The 14,011-nt window shown below is 46.2% G+C and overlaps 2 protein-coding genes across 4 annotated transcripts in view; one reads left to right on the top strand and one right to left on the bottom strand.

Annotated features, from left to right (window-relative positions):
• LOC116966127 (ras-specific guanine nucleotide-releasing factor RalGPS2-like) overlaps window positions 1–4,439 on the bottom strand; it is a 49,120-nt gene extending 44,681 nt beyond the window's left edge. The window contains exon 1 of the mRNA XM_033012313.1: window positions 4,149–4,439. The gene's annotated coding sequence lies outside the window, so the exon portion shown is untranslated. The remainder of the gene's footprint in view (window positions 1–4,148) is intronic.
• Window positions 2,506–11,794, top strand: LOC116966130 (alpha-N-acetylgalactosaminide alpha-2,6-sialyltransferase 3-like). 3 transcript variants are annotated; one of them, XM_033012316.1, is made up of 6 exons: window positions 2,506–2,624; window positions 3,914–4,086; window positions 5,872–6,075; window positions 7,123–7,529; window positions 8,600–8,707; window positions 10,798–11,794. In XM_033012316.1, exons 2-6 carry the CDS (start codon window positions 3,949–3,951, stop codon window positions 10,985–10,987), a joined length of 1,047 nt encoding a protein of 348 aa, XP_032868207.1. In that variant the 5' UTR covers window positions 2,506–2,624; window positions 3,914–3,948; the 3' UTR covers window positions 10,988–11,794. The 3 variants fall into 3 exon arrangements, with proteins under 3 accessions (XP_032868207.1, XP_032868208.1, XP_032868209.1); XM_033012317.1 differs by lacking the exons at window positions 2,506–2,624; window positions 3,914–4,086 and adding an exon at window positions 3,662–3,871; XM_033012318.1 differs by lacking the exons at window positions 2,506–2,624; window positions 3,914–4,086 and adding an exon at window positions 5,260–5,304.
• Window positions 11,795–14,011: the final 2,217 nt, after the last annotated feature.

Below are 14,011 nucleotides of genomic sequence, written 5' to 3'. Positions count from 1 at the left end.
AAATCCCTGAAGAGGATGATATGCATGGAACCAGATAGATTGCCCTTTTTTTTTAAAGCTCTATGGACAAGAGTTTATTGCGAATAAGTGCGTGGGTCCCACCCCTGACGGAGCGCTCTGCTCCTCTGAAGGGCGTCAACACTCCACACGACGACCCTCTCTCGGCCAAAGCCTCTCGTGCCCAAACGGCCGTTGGTCAGCGGCGCGTGCACGAGGCCAGGTGCGCGCGCAACACGGCGGGAGCGCGCACCCCCCCCCCCCCCCCCCCTCACCCCGGTCAGACACACCCGTCCGCGCATGTGCACTCCGGACTTGCTGGCCAGCACGGTGTGCGCATGCTCCCCTGCGAGCGCGGGAAAAGTGCATGTTGCAATTCAAGAAACACACATAATACCCGGCAGATCAGCTGCAGAATGCCTCCAGGTTCAGTATGCATTGGGGTAGATAGATAGATAGACAGATAGACAGACAGACAGACAGACAGACAGACAGATAGACAGATAGATAGACAGATAGATAGACAGATAGATAGACAGATAGATAGACAGATAGATAGACAGATAGATAGACAGATAGATAGATAGATAGATAGATAGATAGATAGATAGATAGATAGATAGATAGATAGATAGATAGAGATGGATAGATAGAGATGGATAGATAGATAGAGATGGATAGATAGATAGAGATGGATAGAGAGAGATGGATAGATAGATAGAGATAGATAGATAGAGATGGATAGATAGATAGAGATGGATAGATAGAGAGAGATGGATAGAGAGAGATGGATAGATAGATCGATGAGAGATTGTTAGCTAGAGAGTGGATGAGAGAGAGAAGGATGGTAGTAGACTGATACGAGAGAGATGTGATAGAGAGATGATAGCGAGATGGTGATGGTAGTAGAGAGATGGATAGATAGATAGATAGATAGATAGAGAGAGATGGATAGATATAGAGAGAGATGGATAGAGAGAGATAGATAGAGAGAGAGATGGATAGATAGAGAGATGGATAGATAGAGAGAGATGGATAGATAGAGAGAGATGAATAGATAGAGAGAGATGGATAGATAGAGAGAGATGGATAGATATAGATAGATAGAGATACATATCTATATAGATATATATTTATCTGTTTATTTATTTATATATATATGGGGGGTTTTAAATAAAAGAGGCATAGATAGGATAGACACAGTCAACCTTTTTTTCTCCCTTGGATGGAAAAAGCAAATACTAAATGGATACAAGGTGCTGGAGTAAATCAGCAGGTCTGGCAGCATCGATGGAGAACGTGGCTAGATGACATTTCGGGACGAGACCCTTTAGTCTGAAAGTGATGGGAGCCTCGACGTTTTAAGGGAGAATAGGTATAGTTGTAGCAATAAAAGTTTCAGATATAATCCTTGGAGAGGATATTGGAGGTTGGCAGGATATTAGCAGTGATTACATTTAACAGGGTTAGCTTATATTTTGCACAACCTACACAGACATGTTTTTAATTTTGATTATTATCCAAGTTATCTTTAAGTGGAAGAAGATATAATAACAATGTGCAATTAATAACATGATGGGACCTCAATACACATCACCGGATCATTATCAGCAGAATTTCATACTCAGCCATATAAGATATGAGATAAGATGGTGAAATACTAACTTGAAACATCATCTATTCATGTTCTTTGAAGATGCTGCCTGAGTTACTCCAGCACTTTGTTTCCTTTTGTGTATTAACCTGAACAGCAGTTCCTTGTTTCTACAAATATTAGATTTAGTTTAGATGACATAGCTTTAAGGCGAGATGGGCAAAGGAAATGTGCAGGGCAGGGCATGTTTTTTTTAATACAGCGTGTGGCGAGTGCCTGGAATGCTTTGCTGAAATTGGTGGAGGCAGATGGAATTGTCATTTTTAAGAGAATTTTGGATAAGCAGGGAATGGAAGGATATGGATTATGTGCAGACAGATAAGAGTTGGTCTTGTTATCATGTTGGGTACAGATATTGGGCATTGAAGGACCTGTTCCTCTGTTGTATTCTATGTTCTATTAAGTATGTTACTATGTAAGGTGTCCTTGAGATGTATGAAAGGCGCCCATTAAATAAAATTTATTATTATTATTATAAGTATGTTCCTCTTTAATTTTTATGTTCTATTAAGTATGTTCCTCTTTAATTTTAGGAGAAATATGATTTTGCATATCCATTGATGAAGAAGATGAAGGTGGATAGGTTCAGACTCTGCTCTTGGATCGCCTACAGTAATATCCAAAGACAGGGATGATTGACTACCAACAACCACATTATCTTCCCCTGTGCAAGATATGACTCCAACACTTCTGATGTGTTTGGTCGTTTGATTTTTCGCTCTCGGCTGTTAAATGTTGTCTTGTGTCAAGTGTTGCCTTTCTCGCCTCGTCTCTTGAACTCGGCTCTTTCATCCATGTTTGATCCAAGGCTAGACACAAAATACTGGAGTAACTCAGCGGGACAGACATCATCTTTGGAGTAAAGGAATGGGGGACGTTTCGGGTCGAGACCCTTTGATCCAAGGCTGCATTAAGATCTGGAACGCATTGTTCCTGCCAAAAGCCACATTTGGCACATGAAAGCAGGTTAATGGTAAGTATATGCTGCTTGATAGCAAAAGCAGAAAATGCGGGCTATGCTCAGCCTGTGGGATAACATTTTAAAGGGTCAATGACACAACATCATTTAGAAGAAGGGTCCTGACCTGAAATGCCAATAATTTCATGTTCTCCAGGGATGCTGCCTCAGAAATCACTTCTAATATCCTCTCAGGAATTTTATCTGAAACAGTTTTATTTCCACGATTATGCCTATTCTTTCTTAACATACCGAGGTCCCCATCGTGTTCAGACTGAAGAATGGTCTCAACCTGGAATGTCACCTATTCCTGTTCTAATGCTGCCTGACACGCTGACAACTTTACACACACTGATTAATATGATGTGCATTTCTTTTCCATGCTAGAAAATGGATGTGGTTGCATTGGAGAGAATGCAGAGGAGACCAACCAGATGTTTCCTGGATTGGAGATCTAATGGGTAGAGTTTGGATAGGCTTGTCATCTCTGGGGCAAAGGAGACGGAGGGGTGATTTGATAGAGGTATTACAAAGTTATGAGGCATCTATATCTCTCTAAATCACTAGGGTGTGTCCCTGTGTGCCTCTGACCGTGTGTGTGCGTGTGCGCCTGTCCGTGTGTGTGCGTGCCTGCGTGTGTGTCTGCCTGTGTGTGTTTGTGCATGTGTGTCCCTGTGTGCCACTGTGTGTGTGTGTACCTGCCTGTGTGTGTGCGTGTGCCTGCCTGTGTGTGTCTGCCTGTGTGTGTTTGTGCATGTGTGTTCCTGTGTGCCCCTGTGCATGTGTGTATGCCTGTGTGCCACTGTACATGTATGTGCGTGCCTGTGCGTGTGCGTGCCTGTGTGTGTGCGTGCCTGTGTGTGTCACTGTGCATGCCTGTGCGTGTGTGTATGCCTGTGTGCCACTGTACATGTATGTGCGTGCCTGTGTGTGTAAGCCAGTGTGTGTGTGCACAGTTAGAAATCATCAACTGCAATTCAGACTGGTGCCTGCAGCTAATGGAACTGAAACTGGCCTCTTCCCAGTCACATGACATGGGGGAGGTGGGAAAGTGAGCTGTGGGAGGGAAAGAGAGAGAGAGAGAGAGAAGGGAGGGAGAGATAAGATCAGACATGGTTTCACCAGCGAGAACGGTGCTTTGAGTACATAGCTGGCCCTGTGTGTGTCGGCGAGGGCTAGTTTTTATAATCACAAGCGCATCCCCTCTGCTCTTTGCACAAAGCTCTGTCAGTGGAGTGAGGATGGTCTGTCCTCAGAGGAAGGTAAATGCATTTTTTTTCCTTCTCTCCCTTTTCTATATTCAGCTGGAATCAGAGACAGGGCAACGGGGCAGGCAAGGATGATTTGCATGTATCTCTGTGCTGCCGTTGCATCCACTACATTTAAAGCATGGTGCTATTTGTCAAGCTGCCGGCTTCCTGCCCATCATTCCAGTTATGTCTGTCAACCCGCTGAAGCCAAGGATGAGAAGAAAACGGTAGCTACTAATAAAGAAAATGATTAGTTTATGTGCAATAGCAAACATGCCTTCATACACACCAAGTCCTGATCCCCTTTCACTCCTGACTTGCACTGTATCCTGGTTTTAAAATGTTCATCCTTGTTTCCAAATCCTTCCATTGTCTTGCTTCTCCCTGCCTCTGAAATCTGCTGCAGCTCCGTAACCCACTGCCTTCCCTTGGCTGGTGTGTTTGTGGCCTCTTGCTCATCCCTGAATTTACTTGATCCACCACTGGTGGCAGTACTATTATTCATCACGTCCAGCAGCTGTCAAAATCGACCCCCCTCAACCATTCTCTCCCCCTCTCCAATTCTCTCCCCCTCTCCAATTCTCTCCCTCTCTCCCTCTTCAATTCTCTCTGTTAAAATCTTCTTGCCGATCTTTGCGTCAAAATCTGTTTAATAGTGTTCCTGCTATCAGGAGTTCCTGACTATGAGTGATGAGCGTTGTTGCTGCATGGAATCAAAAGCTCTCTGTTATCAGTGCGTTTATATCACAAAACCAGGCGAAAATGAAGGATCTCGACCCGAAATGTCACCTATTCCTTTTCTCCAGAGATTCTGTCTGACCCGCCGAGTTACTTCAGATTTTTTGTGTTGATCTTTGATTTAAACCAGCATCTGCAGTTCCTTCATGCACGGTTCAGGAGGTCTGCTACTGGTCTTCTACATTTTTTCAGAAATGTTCTTATATCTGTAAAGCTACGCCTTTTAATCGGTCATCACCTGTACTCACAATTGTACTGTACAGAGCAAGGCCATAGGACAAGAACAGGCCACTCGGCCCCAAGTATTTGTGCTATCGGGACGACAGATGGCACAATGGGCTAAGTGTTCGGCTGGCAACCGGAAGGTAGCCGGTTCGAATCCCGCTTGGAGTGCATACTGTCGTTGTGTCCTTGGGCAAGACACTTCACCCACCTTTGCCTGTGTGTGAATGTGTGTGAGTGATTGGTGGTGGTCGGAGGGGCCGTAGGCGCAGATTGGCAGCCACGCTTCCGTCAGTCTGCCCCAGGGCAGCTGTGGCTACAGAAATAGCTTACCACCACCGAGTGTGACTGAGGAGTGAATGAATAATGCGATGTAAAGCGCCTTGAGTATTAGAAAGGCGCTATATAAATCCCATCCATCATTATTATTATTATCATTCAATTCAATGATGATTCAACGGTACTTTTCTGCCACCGGTACTTAGGTATAGTGAAATTCTTTGTTTTGCATACAATGCACAAAAGAGTTGCCAAGTTTCTGACGCCAACAAAGTTACAAAAGTAGTCGAGTTACAAGAGTCACATTAGTCCCTCCTCGTTCTTGGCGACACCCTTTCTTCCGCTCCCCCCCCCCTCACCTCCCCCCGCACACACCGACAAGGTCCCTCTTAGCTCTCCACGGTCCCGACCCCACTAGGTCTCTCTAAGTTCTCTGTGGCACGGCCCCTTTTCCTAGACCCGACGGACCGCACACAGCCATGTGTCATCACCAACAGTCACGTCCCCCCAGAAATGCCCCCCTATAGAGTAACACTCCCTCAGCATTGTCCTCTGATAGGAATAGCAATCCCTTGACGGTGCAGCCCATACCAGGACCACTCCCCTGGTGATAGCATACCTCAGTACTGCCCCTCTGATAGTGCGGCACTCCCTCAATACTCCAGCTTTCTGTGTCTATCTTCTGAGTTACTCCAGCATGTTGTGTCTATCTTCGGTTTGAAGCAGCATCTGCAGTTCCTTCATGCACATCAAACTAATTTTGTTTCTCCCAGCGGAATGTTCTCCTGGCGATGGGTGTGATCGGAGGTGTGTCGTTCCTTGTTGCTGTGGTCCACTACATCCACCTGTCTCCATATCCCGTCATGCTCTCGCAGCTGGCTGGCAAACCGGCCATTGGCGGCCTGAGCCATTTCTTCGGTGCTTTTGGTCAGAACAGCAAGTTGCTACGAGGCTACGTCAGCCTCCCGGAACAGCAGGTGAGTCCGTGAATCACCTTGGACAGGTGCGTGGCTTCGAGTGATATGGGCCAAACGCAGGCAGATGGGATTAGCTTAGATGGGACATCTTGGTCGGCAGGGTGGAGTTGGACCGAAGAGCTCGTTTCTGTGCTGTCCACACTATGAACGAGGCTGCTGTTGATAGCTAGCCGAGCAGGTCTGAAGAAGGGTCTCCAACACGAAACATCACCCATTTCTTCTCTCCAAATATCCTGTCTGCCCCGCTGAGTTACACTAGCTCTGGGGTTCCCAACCTTTTTTGTCCCATTTACTTCTGGCAAAATTAATAGCACATAACAATGTTATTTCACTTATTTATGAACAACAAATGATGAACAGAACCAAACACAGTCAGTCAATGAGAACAAATATGTACAAATCCAGAATCAACACATTAGCCCCCTGGGAAGGCAGAATTGCCCCCTGGGATGGTACCCCATCCGTTTATGTTGAAGGGGAAAAGATTTAATAGGAATCTGAGGGGTGACTTTTTCACACAAGGATGGTGGGTGTATGGAACAAGCTGCTGGAGGAGGTAGTTGAAGCAGGGACTATCCCAACATTTAAGAAACGGTTAGACAGGTACATGGGATAGTGTAGGAAACAACTGCAGATGCTGGTTTAAATCAAAGATAGACACAAAATGCTGGAGTAACTCAGCGGGACAGGCAGCATCTCTGGAGAGAAGGAATGGGTGACGTTTCGGGTCAAGACTTTTTAGATTAGATTAGATTCCTTTATTGTCATTCAGACCTTTCGGTCTGAACGAAATTATGTTGCCTGCAGTCATACACAGAACCAATAAAAACAAAACATACAATAAACACAAATTAAACATCCACCACAGTGAGTTCACCAAGCACATCCTCACTGTGATGGAGGCAAAGTCTTAGACTTCAGACAGGTACATGGATAGGACAGGTTTGGAGGGTTATGGACCAAACGTGGGTAGGTGGTACTAGAGTAGATGGGACATGTCGGGAGACTATCACTCTACGACTCTATATGTTCTCTCTCTGTCTCCAGCCACTGGACCTCGCCTGTCAACAGTGCAGCATCATCTCCAGTTCTGGGCAGATGTTGGGCATGAAGCTGGGAGCTGAGATCGACCAGTCGGAATGTGTGTGGAGGATGAACAACGCTCCAACGGAGGGGTTTGAGTCTGACGTGGGCAGCAAGACCACGGTGCGAGTGGTGTCCCACACCAGCACCCCGCTGCTGCTCCGTCAACGAGCTTTCCTCTCCGGCCTCAACAGCTCCTTCCACGTCTTCTGGGGCCCACAGCGTAACATGCGGCGCGACGGCAAGGGTATCATCTACAACATGCTCCGCACTGTCCACAATCACTTCCCCGCCGCCAAGATCTACACCCTGACAGAGGAACAGATGAGGCTCTGCGATATCGCCTTCAAGAGAGAGACTGGGAAAGACAGGTAGGGAGAGCAAGACTGCAACTGATGCTAAAACAGAACCGCTGAGAGTGGAGACACCAACTCCTAGACCAGGGGTGGGGAACCTTTTCATGTTGGAATGCCCCATTAAGTTAGCTGTAATCTAACAAGGCCGCATCCAAGAAACTTCAATTAGATATACTTCAAAATGTACATTATTTTGTAAAATTCTAACCACCATGTACTAACTTAAAGAAAATGGAAAGAAAAATGTTAATTCTAAAGTTACCTAACCTTTTAATGACTTTGTTGTGACTACTTTTTGTGGGAGGTTAACGTACATTCTAGAGTCGCATTAGAACTAAATCATAAAAAAACACTAGAAGCAGAATTAATCGACAATTGAACATTTTAATAATGTATGATTGATGTATATGAAAAGTTTTTTTTACTATAATATGTAACTATACTTTACCATAATATGTTTGCTTCTAATAAAAATATATATTTTTAAAAGAACTAAATCATGAGCATAACAGGTGTTAAAATAGCCCTCGTGACTTACTAATGTTTTAATTGTGGCCGTCAGTCGGGGAGGATTATTTCGTTGAATCTCTTTTACTCTTTGGTATTTTAAATACGTTCATTTTAAGATTAAAATTAAAATAATAAAAGACGAACAAAAACATATTAATAAAAATAAAAGGATTTGTTCTAGAAAATTCAAAAGGCCGCACTTAATGGCCTAGAAGGCCGCAGGTTCCCCACCCCTGTCCTAGAACGTAGACACACAATGCTGGAGTAACGTCAACCATTTCTTCTCTCCAGAGATGCTGTCTGTCCCGCTGAGTAACTCCAGCATTTTGTGTCTATCTTCTACCCATGTACCCGTCTAACTGTCTGAAGAAGGGTTTCGGCCCGAAACGTTGCCTATTTCCTTCGCTCCATAGATGCTGCTGCACCCGCTGAGTTTCTCCAGCATTTTTGTCTAACTGTTTCTTAAACGTTGCGATTGTTTCTGCCTCAACTACCTCCTCTGGCAGCATGGTGTTGTCTCTGTCAGAGTTCCCCAGACTTGCTCTCCAATGTTAACCTTGTTCTCTGTGTTGTAGGGTGTTGTCCGGCTCGTACCTCAGCACTGGCTGGTTCACTTTCATCCTGGCGATGGAGGCTTGCAGCAGCATTCACGTCTATGGAATGATCAACGACACTTACTGCAGGTACCACAGAGGACAACCATTACCTCCCATGAATCACTCCTTCCCTCAGCCCCACCGCCTCTCCCAAGTGCGTCCCATTTACCCACCACCCTCTTTTTGTTTTGTTTTAGTATCCTACACATACTAGGGACAATTTACATTTACCCCAAGCCAATTAGCCTACAAACCTGTACGTCTTTGGAGTGTGGGAGGAAACCAAAGATCCTGGAAAAAAACCCACGCAGGTCATGGGGAGAATGTACAAACTCCGTACAGACAGCACCCGTAGTCAGGATCGAACATGGGTCCCTGGCGCTGTAAAGGGCCTGTCACACTTGGCCGTCATTTACGTGACAGGCCGGTAGTGACTGACGCGCGACGGTCGCACGTGTCATCATGCGTCCGCACAGCCTTCTGGAGCGCGTGATATCATTTGAAGATGGACACAAAATGCAGGAGTAACTCAGCGGGACCGGCAGCATTTCTGGAGAGAAGGAATGGATGATGGTTCGGGTCGAGACCCTTCTTCAGTCTCGACCCGAAACGTCACCCTCCAGAGATGCTGCCGGTCCCGCTGAGTTACTCCAGCATTTTGTGTCCATCTCCAATCGTCTTGGCCCCGCTCTGGGAGTAGGAGTCGGGGCGGATCCGAATCCGGATCCGGATCCGCAACGGCCGTGAGGTCCAGGCCGAGCTTGGCGATCGTTTGGCTGCTTCTGTTGCTGTTGAAGGTGAGACGTTGCATCGTGCCAGGGTCTTGGGCCTGTCCCACTTTGGCCATCACTTACCCTATCTGTGCCTCTTTTTTTACATACTTTTATTAGGTCTCTCAACCCCTGGTCTTTCAAAGAAAATAACCCAAGTTTGGCTGGTCCACATGTGTTTAGTAACATTATTGCAGGATATATACTGTAGCTGGCACTCTGTATCTCCCTTGCAGTGCTGGCTCGAAGGGCCGAATGGCCTACTCCTGCACCTATTGTCTATTGCCCTGTGTATTGAAGTGGTGCCATAGGATCTTGTAGGGTGGGAGTGGGGTAGGTATGATTGTAGAGAACAGCTTGTGTGGCCCAGAAGTACCAAACATTATCCTATTAGCTTGGGTTATGAATGAATAATAATAATAATGATGGATGGGATTTATATAGCGCCTTTCTAATACTCAAGGCGCTTTACATCGCATTATTCATTCACTCCTCAGTCACATTCGGTGGTGGTAAGCTACTTCTGTAGCCACAGCTGCCCTGGGGCAGACTGACGGAAGCGTGGCTGCCATTCTGCGCCTACGGCCCCTCCGACCACCACCAATCACTCACTCACACTCACACACAGGCAAAGGTGGGTGAAGTGTCTTGCCCAAGGACACAACGACAGTATGCACTCCAAGCGGGATTCGAACCGGCTACCTTCCGGTTGCCAGCCGAACACTTAGCCCATTGTGCCATCTGTCGTCCCTAAAATGAATGAATGAATAAGTTTACTGGCCAAGTATGTACACATACAAGGGATTTGCCTTGGTGCTCCACTCGCAAGTAACAACACTACATACAGTAGACCATTAAGAATAAAACATAAAACATTAAACCATTAAAGATAAAACACTATAGCATAAACATGCAAATTAAATAGAATACCAGAGCAATAATAATAATAATAATAATATATATTTTATTGTCATTGCACAGAGATACAACGAGATTTGGAATGCAGCTTCCATCCGATGTAATAACTTAATTAACTAAAATTTAGACACCCAGAGAAACAAGATTGAGGAGGCAGGGAGGCAGTTTATGGGGGGGTGGGCACTCAGCAGGGCCGGTTCAGAGCAGCTATAGCTCTGGGGATGAAGCTGTTCCTAAGTCTGGAGGTGCGGGCATAGAAGGTCTTGTAACGTCTGCCGGATGGTGGAAGTTCGAACAGACTATTGCAAGGGTGTGAGGAGTCTTTGTGAATGCTGACGGCCTTCCTGAGGCACCGTGTATTGTAGATGGCTACAGACCTTTGGTTATTGAGTAGAGTTACTGCTCGTGGAAAAATCTCATGGAGCAAGAAACTCTTGCAAGACATCTAGCCGGGGAAAATAAGCTTGTGTGTTTCTCTCCTGCCTACAGGACCGAAGGCCACAGAAATGTCCCGTACCATTACTATGAGCCCGGTAGCCAGGAGGAGTGCAGGGAATATTACATGCATGAGAACGCACGTTACGGAGGGCACAGGTTCATCACGGAGAAGACGGTCTTCGCAAAGTGGGCGAAGGAGAGGAACATCAAGTTCTCCAACCCCGCTTGGCGGGTCTCCTGACCAAGGCCTTCCCTCTGGACTCCACTCCTTGGACATCACTGGCAGTGGTCAGGACCTCACCAACTCATAGCTCCACCCTATCTCCCTACGCCGCAAATAAATATCGCCTCTCCCCGGCCTATTTGCGCCAGCACCGATTTGCAACTTTTCCATTTGTGTTTTAAAGAACAAATGTGTCGGCAAGCGAAAGTCTTGCTGGCGTTTGTAAATAGTGTCTTGTCAAAAATGCCAACCTTCAGCTGAGACTTCCTGCGCTGCATCAGAAAAGTACTTTGTTGGCCGTGGAACACTTCGGGACATCCTGAAAGGGACATGAAAGGTGTTTTAGAAATGCAAGCCTGTCTCTTAAAGATGGAGGAGGTCACCACTCCAGACAAGGTGATGCAGGAATAATCGGCAGCTGTTCAACGTACATCTTGCAGTCTCTTGTCACTAGAGTTGTGCAGCGTGGAAGGGTTGTCCGCTAGTCTCAGAGCCCAGGTCCGTAAATGTTGCATTTTATTCTCACAGGCGACTTGTTGGTCAACGCCTTGAGATTTTCAGTCTGAAGAAGGGTCTCGACCCGAAACGTCACCCATTCTTTCTCTCCAGAGATGCTGCCTGTCCTGCTGAGGTACTCCAGCACTTTGTGTCTATCTTTAGATCCAACTGTGGGGAATTAACAGAGGGGTCAGGATTGCACCCAAGGATAGAGAATGGGAGCTGGACATCAGCTGAGGGTGGAAATAACCTGGAAGCAATTTAAAATAATAATGGATAATGTAAAAGGTCAGAACTGTATTAAATACACTATTAGATTCTTGTAAATGCCTTCTTGTTATTGTTGCCACAATTATTAAAACACAAAGGGTGGTGGGTGAATGGAACAAGCTGCCAGAGGAGGCAGTTGAGGCAGGGACTATCCCAACATTTAACAAGGAGTTAGACAGGTACATGACTAGGGCAGGTTTGGAGGGATGCTGGCAGGTGGGACTAGAGTAGCTGGGCCATGTTGGCCGGTGGGGGCAAGTTGGGCCGAAGGGTCTCTTTCCACACTGTATCACTCTATGACAGATACAGATTCCAAGTCTTCTACCTCGTCAACTACAGCACTGGTCGCCCGGAACAGATCCAAAGCACAATACCGATCTCACAGCCTCGACACCAAACAGGCACCTTTGCACTCAATGTAGCAGGTGAGGGAAACTAATTGAACATGCTTTCAAAGAAATGGTTTCAAAGGTTTGTTTATTGTCATGTGTACCAATTGAGGTACAGTGATATGTGAATTACCATACAGCCATACTAAAAAAAAAGCACCAAGGCACACAACTACATAAAAGTTAACATAAACATCCACCACAGTGGATTCCCCACATTCCTCACTTTGATGGAAGGCAAAAAAGTCCAATCTTCTTCCACTTTACTCTCCCACGGTCGGGGCAGTCGAACCATGCGTCGGGGCGATCGGGTGACGCCGTACGATGGCAGCCCTGACAACTGTCTGTCTCGTCCTTTTGTTGTCCTTGGTCTGTTAAATGTATGTTTTAGAGTATTATGTGGGGGGGGGGGTCGGGGGACTTTCTCTTAATCTCTTTCCTCGACGGAGATGCGACTTTTTCCGTATCGTATCTCCGTCCGCCCTGCGGCCTAACATCATGGAGCTGGCGGTCCCTCTGCTGGGGATCGCATTCGGGAGCTCCAACCGTGGGAGCCTGCAGACCTAATATCGTGGAGCTCGCGGTCCCTCTGCTGGGGATCGCATTCGGGAGCTCCTACCACGGGAGCTTCGATCGCCAGCTGCGGGAACTTCGATCGCCGCGACAGCGGAAGATTTGACTACCCCGACCGCGGGAGAAAAGGAGGGAAGAAGATAATCTGTTATTGTCTTCCATCACAGTGGGGAATGTGGTGGAGCGCGCTGTGGTGGATGTTTATGTTAATTTTTATGTCGGAGTGTGTCTTGCTTTTTTTGGTACGACTGTGGCTAATCAAATTCCTTGTATGTTTTTACATATCAGGCTAATAAATTGATCACAATACGACGACAATGGCTCGCTGTCCCTGGGACGCCTGCTTCAGTAGTAAGATTCTGATGGTACAGGATCTGGTACAGGATCTCATCACTAGCCAAGCCAGGTCTTGGTGCTTGTTGGTGATTTATAGCAATGATGCATTATATATATATAGAGATAGATGTACCAGTCTGAAGAAGAGGTGCGGTCTGAAACGTCAACTATTCCTTTTCTCCAGAGGTGCTGCCTGAACCAGTGAGTTACTCTGGCATTTTGTGTTTCTCTTCAGTGTAAACCAGCATCTGCAGTTCATCCCTGCACTTATATAAATGGATATTCATAGGTTCTTGGAGCAGAATAAGGCCATTCAGCCCATCAAGTCTACTCCGCACTTAAATCATGGCAGATCTATCTTTCCCTCCCTCTCAACCCCATTCTCCAGCCTTCTCCCCGTAACCCCTGACACCCGTACTGATCAAAAGTCTGTCAATCTCCACCTTAAAAATACCCATTGACTTGGCCTCCACAGCCATTTGTGGCAGTGAATTCCACAGATTCACCACCCTCTGACTAAAGAAATTCCTCCTCATCTCCTTTCTAAAGGTCCTTTGATTTTGAGGCTGTGACCTCTGGTCCTAGACTCTCCCACTAGAGGAAACATCCTCTCCTCACCCACTCTATCCAGGCCTTTCACTATTCATCTTCACTTGTTAGAGCATTCTTTCTGCTTCAAGACATTCCACAAACTACAAACACACCAGAGGGCGCCAAAAACTCACATTGTGCTTGCATCAGAGAGAGATGTGAACTTGAGTCAACAGTTTACATCTGGGGCAGTAGACACCCCTGTCTAACCGAACGGCCTGATCCAGTGAGTAACTCCATAACTCCAGCTACCCCGAAGGGGCTGTTTCCATGCTATATCTCTAAATTAAACTTAAAACTAAAATACAGTGTAAGGGATTTAGTGCTCTCTACAGACGCTGCAGAGATGAACATCTAGAGGGAGAGAAATATTATGCCTGTCTTC

Source organism: Amblyraja radiata, chromosome 35 (assembly GCF_010909765.2).
Source record: "Amblyraja radiata isolate CabotCenter1 chromosome 35, sAmbRad1.1.pri, whole genome shotgun sequence".
In the NCBI taxonomy this organism is placed as follows: Eukaryota; Metazoa; Chordata; class Chondrichthyes; order Rajiformes; family Rajidae; genus Amblyraja; species Amblyraja radiata.
The sequence above is the reverse complement of the archived record's forward strand: the minus strand, read 5'-3'. Positions and strand labels throughout refer to the sequence as shown.

Excerpts from the sequence above, each read along its gene's own strand:
- LOC116966130 (XM_033012316.1), top strand. The coding sequence starts at position 3,949 with ATGATTTGCATGTATCTCTGTGCTGCCGTTGCATCCACTACATTTAAA. Across the intron at positions 4,087-5,871 it reads CCAAGGATGAGAAGAAAACG|CGGAATGTTCTCCTGGCGAT; the intron begins GTAGCTACTAAT and ends TGTTTCTCCCAG. Across the intron at positions 8,708-10,797 it reads ATCAACGACACTTACTGCAG|GACCGAAGGCCACAGAAATG; the intron begins GTACCACAGAGG and ends TCCTGCCTACAG.